This window comes from Nyctereutes procyonoides, unplaced genomic scaffold (assembly GCF_905146905.1).
Source record: "Nyctereutes procyonoides isolate TBG_1078 unplaced genomic scaffold, NYPRO_anot_genome, whole genome shotgun sequence".
Lineage (NCBI taxonomy): Eukaryota > Metazoa > Chordata > Mammalia > Carnivora > Canidae > Nyctereutes > Nyctereutes procyonoides.
Window position 1 is genome coordinate 37,792,064 of NW_026575131.1, and position 6,729 is coordinate 37,798,792.

At 57.4% G+C, this 6,729-nt stretch overlaps 1 protein-coding gene across 3 annotated transcripts in view; it reads left to right on the forward strand.

The window, feature by feature from the left end:
* Positions 1–3,316, forward strand: part of POC1A (POC1 centriolar protein A) — a 67,181-nt gene extending 63,865 nt beyond the window's left edge. For 2 of the 3 annotated variants that reach the window (XM_055344668.1, XM_055344667.1), the window contains exon 11: positions 3,094–3,316. In XM_055344668.1, the coding sequence (XP_055200643.1) occupies positions 3,094–3,192 (99 nt within the window). In that variant the 3' untranslated portion in view covers positions 3,193–3,316. The remainder of the gene's footprint in view (positions 1–3,093) is intronic. The other variant, XM_055344669.1, reaches the window with a different exon arrangement.
* Positions 3,317–6,729: the final 3,413 nt, after the last annotated feature.

The following is a 6,729-nucleotide window of genomic DNA, read 5'->3' on the forward strand; positions in this document are numbered from 1 at the left end:
CTTAGGGCTCAGTCAGGTGAGAGACTGCTTTATGGGGCTCGGGGGCATCTGAGGCCTGGGAACTGCCTGAGGGTGGTCTGATGTTGTGAGGGGGCTACTAGGGGACCCTGGGGGTTATCCCTGCCCACTGTTGCTGCTCATTCCATCTGGAGCCACCTGGCCAGGTGGCCTGGACAGAAGGTAGCTGCTGGTGGGTAAGAGCAGAGATCCACAAGTTCTTCCTCGGGCTGCTTGAGTTGGGCCTTGGTTGAGCCATGCGGGGGCATGGTGGGGGCAGGGGGCACACACAAACAGGCCTTCTGGGGTTATAAGGCCAGTAGCCCTCAGGCAAATGGGGAAGTATAAAGCCAGGCCTCACTGTATGTGTGCCTGATGGGGACAGAGCAGAGGTGCAGCTCTCAGGGCCTTAGCCCAAACTCTGAAGCCAGGCCACCGAAGTTCACAGCCCTGGTTTGTTATTTATAAGCTGTGGGACTTGAGGCAGGTTGCCTAATATCACTGTGTCTTGATTTCCTCGCCTGAAAATGGGGATGATAAAGGCTCCTACTCTGAAGGATTGTTGAAGAAGAAACTTTTCCATGAAAATGACACCCCCTGCTTTATAAAAAGAGAATTAAGGAAAATGTGCAGAGCAGAGACTGCCGGACAACGTTCTAATGTACGAATAGCCCAAAATCGTCCTCCTCTCCCTGTCCCGTCCTTCCGGTGCAAACGGGTTGGGTGGGATCAAATGTGAGCGCGAAGGACCTGGCGGACTTCAGCCCTGGATGGTGGCTGCCACTCAGCATCTTGGCAGAGTATGCCAGGGGCGTGGGGGAGATGGGAAGTACAGACCAAACACAGAGGTGATGACTCTTCCAGAGTCTTTCTCCTCTGGAAAAGAAATGGGAAAATGGCAGGGAAAAGAAGGGGCTGCAGATTTGAGGACTAGTGGATTTCAAGCCTTTCTGTCTACAACATGCCATGCAGCACTCCCTCAAAACTCCCAAAGGAAGGGCCCACAACCAGGCTGGCACCCTCCTTTCAGGGGGCTGGATTTGAAAGACGTGTGTGCCTTTGTGTTTAAAGAAATTTAATATCGACAAATGACATATTTCCACCGAGCTGAAGTATGGCCCCACCATGGGACTAAGTGGAGGCCCTTGAAATGCGTGGCTCCCCAGGTATTGACATTGGCTCAGCACCTACTGCCTCCACACTTGAGAATTCGGTCCCTGCGAAAAGTTAAAAGGGGTGGGGAGGGGGTGGGCAGAGAGGAAAAGCAGGCTGACTCCCCCACTGTGACCTGGAGTCCGGGGCCATCGGAAAAAGTCTGGATGAGATATGATTTTGGAGCTTGGCTCAGCGCAAGTTTCACAGCAGCCAGTGGAAACTTCCAGGAATGCTGCTCTGGGCCAGCCAGGGGCTGTTTCCGCCACCACTTTTACGAGGTACAGACCCCTCCACAGCTTCTGGCCAGCTCAGGGGTGTGTGTGTGGCTATCTCTTTCAGCCCAGCTCTGCCTCTCAGGTTGCAGTGCACCTTTTCAGGCTCAGGCCTGGACTCCAGGGTTCAGAGCCCCTTCAGCCCAGGCCAGCTCATTTGGAAAGGGCCAGCCGCCAGGAGGAGCAGCCTCCATGAGCAGCTGACATCCGTGCGGGATGCTGTGAGAATTTATAGCAGCCTGAGAGGGGAAACTCCCTCCCAAAATGTTTCAATGTTTTATTAAATGTATGAAAGGAAAGTTTCCTTTTCACTGGACCAAGGCCCAGAACCTCCTTGGAGCCTCAGGGAAGGTGGCAAAACCCCTTGGGAAAGCCCACAGACAAATGGGGGCTGAGCACTTAGGCTGAGAGACTTTCTAAAATTAATAGAAAGTATTGTTTCTTAATCTGACCCCTTTCTGCTGGCTGTAGGCTGCACAGCACAGAGACCAAGCCTGCCTCGTTCATAGCGGACTCGCCCAGTGCCTGGTGCAGGCCCGGCGTGCACAGGCCCTCACCCAGCCCTCAATAAGGAGGTGAAGGAGAGCTCTGCCGTTCTGGCCAGCATGGGTCAGGCTGGGCAAGGACCGGGGTTGGCTCTCTGACTGGTGGGCAGGCCCTGGGCGGGAGTCCCCTGGTGGGCAGGGGGGCAGCTGCTCTCTGGGGAGCACACTCCCAGGTAGTGCTGCCCCTCTGCCAGGACTCTGTCCAAAGCCAGAGAAGGTGGGCAGGTTTTTTGCAGCCTTGTCTAGCAGCCATGTCTGCAAGACAGCCCTGGCCTGTGAGGCACATGCAGCCCCAGCAGCTGGGGGCATCTGGCAGGCCAGACAGGCAGGTCCACAGGCTGGCATGCTGGGTGTGCAGGAGAGGCCAGGGAGCTAGGGTTCAGCCTCTGGAAACCAGCATGATGACAAGCGTTGCCAATGTGGGTCAAGCTAAAAAGGGCTGGGCACCATCCTGAGTCACCTCATAGTCTCCAAGACTCCCATGAGCTTGGCACTGTCCTTCCATTACGGAGGAGCAAAGGGGCTCAGAGATGGAGTTAGGGCCTAACTCCCTGATGGCGAATTTCCTGTAATTCCTGTGCTCTGATGTGTCTGGGCAGTGGTCCTCACTGGACTTGGACAGGCAGAGGCCCTCCTAGGCTCAGGGTTGCTCAGTCACTCACCCCCCAGCCCGGGAAGCCCTTCCTAGTGTAGAGGTGAAAGGCCCGAGGCATGGGCAGGACCCAGGTGGGGTGCCTTCATTTCCGGGTAGAGTTTTCTTACCTTTGGAATGGAGATGGATGATGGTCCGTTGATTGTGGACAGAGCCTAGTCCAGACAATAGAGTGGTTCTGCTCCAGACTCCCAATCTAAATGCCAGACTACTAGGGAATCCTGACCCTTGATTGTCTTGGGGAATGCCCAAGGGCTATGGGACCTGCTGCCTACCTTCCTTCACTGTGTCCTGCCCTCACCCACAGACATCAGAGAGCAGCCATCCAGAGCCAGGAGGGGACATGAAGGTGAGAACTGTCCCCAGGCAGGACAGCGGGCTGAGCAGCTGAGCAGAACTGGCTGAGGGGATTCCCCAGGGCAGCCCCAGAGCCCCTCCATCCTCAGAAGACTGACCACCATTTATTTTGCAGACAGTCTCCATCCTAGAGCAACGGCTGACACTGACAGAAGACAAGCTGAAGCAGTGTCTGGAGAACCAGCAGTTAATCATGCAGAGAACAACACCATGATCAGGGGAGCAAGAATCAAGGGCTCGGTCGATTTTGGGGGGTGGCAGGCCAGGGATTTGTACTATGGGACTTGGGTAAATAAACGAAGGGGATTTGGCTCTGTGGGAATCCCATCTATCCCTGAGCCCCAGAGGTTATGCCCTTCTCTCCTCTGCCTGCCCTCTGCACCTGGAGGCTCTCCTGGCAGTGGAAGGCCCCCATAGGCAGGGCCTGCACTTGCAGGATGGACTATGTTTGGTTTAATGTGAAGGAGTCACTTGAAAACGTTTGCTACCTTAGAGTCCTGACATGCCCTGAGATCGCGGCTCCCGGCCAGAAGCGGTAACCCCAAGCCCCCTTACGGAGGTTTGTCCCCCTTTCTGCCATATGATTGGCTCTTCCCACCCACAACAGCTTAGTAGTGGCCTGCCCATGGGATGGGTGAGCCAGGAGTTTTCTCCAAATCTGACAAAAGGCCCAGCATGGGCCCATCTGAGTCAGGTTTACCCAGTAACAAGCACTCAGGGAGGTGGTGGCTTTGCAGTGGCCTTGACTTCTGCTCCACACCTGTTCACTGGGGCTGGTGGCTTCCTCCTCTGTATGCATGAGGGTGAAGGAATCTGAAATTAAAATGGATTTATGGAGCTTGTCATAAAAGTGGCTTGTTCTGAGTGAAACCTTATTAGCTCCCCCATCCTCATTAGCTCCCTTATGCCATAAGGGGAGAATGAAAGCAGTGGCTTTGGGAGGGTCCCTGCCAGGTCACCTCTGGAGCTTGGGACACTTGTCTGCATCTGCTCAGGGAAGCGGGAGAGCAAGAACAGCTGGAGCCCCTGCAGAGCACCCAACCCCCTCTGGCTGGCCCCAGCTGGCTTCATCAGTTGGGTCCTGGAGGACTCTGGCACCTGCATTTCCATTTACTCATGAGGGTTCCCACAGCTCCTTCCCATGCACCCGCACAGGGAGAGCCAGGCCAGTGTTTTCCACATGTCTAGGTTGTGTCCTTCGGCATTTGGCTTCTTGGGTCCCAGCCAGCCAGAGATATTTATGCCTCTACACACCTGCCCTGCTCTGGGGGGCCCAGGGGCAGTGTCAGTACCACACAGCTAATGAGGCTCCCAGCCTCCGCGGCTTCCAGGTGGGAGCAGAGCCGGAACGCCTCGGAGCTGGATGAACGGCGGAACGGGGAAGCTGCCTCCTGCAGCGGGCTGGGGAGGAAGCCGCCGGCCAGGCCCCGGCTTCAGATTCTGCCAGTGGCCGGCCATGTAGCCTCAACATGTTGCCACAACGTCTCTGAGCCTCAGGTTCTTGTTTAGGCGGCAGTGGTCGGCACCCCTCGGGGTGGTTATGACACAAGCCATGAGTGGGGAAGAGGCTCTTGCTTGCTCGGGCTCTTCCGGGGGTTCCTGGGGACCTGCTGAGGCCTCCTATGTGGCCCTGTGTGTATAGAGGAGCTGGGCAGGCCTGCTGGTCTGAATTGGGAAAGGTGCTCAGATGCCCCAGGAGGTCATGCCCCCCCCCCCATAAAGGCTCTTAGGGCGTCTGAGCAACCCTAAGTGAGCCTGCTCAGGGTGCTGCTTGGAAGGCCAGCCTCATCATCCCCTCCCAGGCCAGCTGTCCTGTTGTTGCTTCCAGACCTGATGCTGGAGGTCCCAGTATTGGGGCCCTGGTGACCTGAGCAGCCAGCCCAGGGGGAGGGTCATCTCCAGAGACACGAATGGTTCCCCTGAGGGGGGACAGCAGGCCAGGAACTAGGTCGCCAGGCGTGGTGTGGCAGCTCTTGCCCGGTGCGGCCAGGCCAGGGGTACCATCTTCCTGCCTTCAGTTTTCACCAGGATGGAGTTTTGAATTTCTCTGTGGAGAAGATGTGGATTGAGAGCCTGTTAGGGATTTGGGAAGTAGCCGGGGGCAATGGTGTAGTGTCTGTCCCTGGAAGCCCCTCCCCTAGTTAATCTGCCCGCCCTCGCCGCACCCCTTTTCTTGTGGGATGTATGTTTGCTCTGAGACAACCAACCCTGGGCTCTCCCAGGTGGAGGCAACCATGGGCTGAGAGGCAGGGCCTCCTGAGGGGTTTCCTGCACTCTCACGTACTTGCCCGGAAGGAGCCACCAGCCAGATTCGGAGTTTGGGGGAAGACGGTTCTTGGAGAGCTGCACTTGTCTTTGAAACACCAAGACCCACCTCCTTCCAAGCCTGAGGGTCAGTGTGTGTCACATGCAGGAGGCAGAGCCACGAAGGGGCCAAGTTCTTCCCCAGAGCTCCTTTTCTTGCTCACGTGGGGCCTGACTCAGGGCCTCACTGCTCTGAGGATCTAGGGGCCCAGATTGTCCTGAGAGAAAGGGGACGGGACCCTGGGGCGCTCTGACCCCCCACCCCCACCCCGTGGAGGTGCTACAGGACCCTGAACTGGGCAGCACCGGCTGGTCAGCTGTGGGGGCCCTCATAAGCCAGGGAGGAGTATGGGGCCCGGGTGGGCTTGGGGTGGCTTGGCAGGGTTAGGAGCCATGTGGCAGGGCCTTTCTTGTGGTGGGGTCTCCCTGCCAGCCCTTGCCGGTGGCTCCCCTGTGACAGGGGCTCTTACCAGCCCTCCCACTGGTACTGCCAAGCTCAAAAGCAGCCTTCTGGAAATGCAAATGCCTCTGCTCAGCCACCTTCTTTCCTGATTGTGGATTTTGATAACTGAGCTCCAAAAAAACAAATTGCAGACCTCTCCTCTCTCTCTTCCCCCCCTCCACTCCCCCAGGAAGGTGGGGTGAGGTCAGGGATGTTTGTAGGAAGTGTATCTCAGCGGCAAGTCCCACCGCCCCCTCCTCTCGTGACCTGATTTTCCTCATGTGAACTAAAAGAATAGGTGTCGGTGATGGGTGATTTAAATTGTGACGCCCCCCACCTACCCTTTGCCAGACTCTCAGGGTTCCAGGATGAACCTGTTCTTCTGCCAGAGACACTGAGGGAGGCCGCTCAGGCAAGCTGGACGAGCAAGCCAGAAAGCGGTGGCAGCCGAGTCCTGTTGCCACCGGTGGCAAGCCTGCTCTGCTTTGACTCCTGAGTCTCCGCTCCCCACGAGCTCCTGACAGACCATGTGTCCCCCACACAGAGACTCAGGTGGCACCAGCCAGCCTGACTTGGAAACTGCCGTATTCCCACCCAGCACTGTCCTTGTCCCTCTGCCCCAGGACCCACTGGCCACAGGTGCGTGACTTCTCCGTGCTGGTGGGCTGTGTGCACGCAGGCTGCCTAGCGGGCGGAGCAGTGGGTCCAGTCGGGGGGTCGCTGTGGGAGCCCCGGGGCCCGACCCACTGCCTGAAGCCAGATTTTGGCTCTGTGATCTCCAATGAGTTGCCGCAGTTGTGGAGTGTCCCTCTGTGAGATAATGCCTGTCTGACCAGGCGCAGGAAGCGCTCAGAGCAGTGACTGACACAGAGCGTGGATGTGGTCAATGTGTGACACCGCCGCCGCCGCTGCCGCCACCACCACCCTGGGGCGGTGTCACTTCTGGCAGGTCAGCCGCCTTCCATGGAATTGGTCCGTGTGTTAATGGGCTGATGGTCCTAGGGT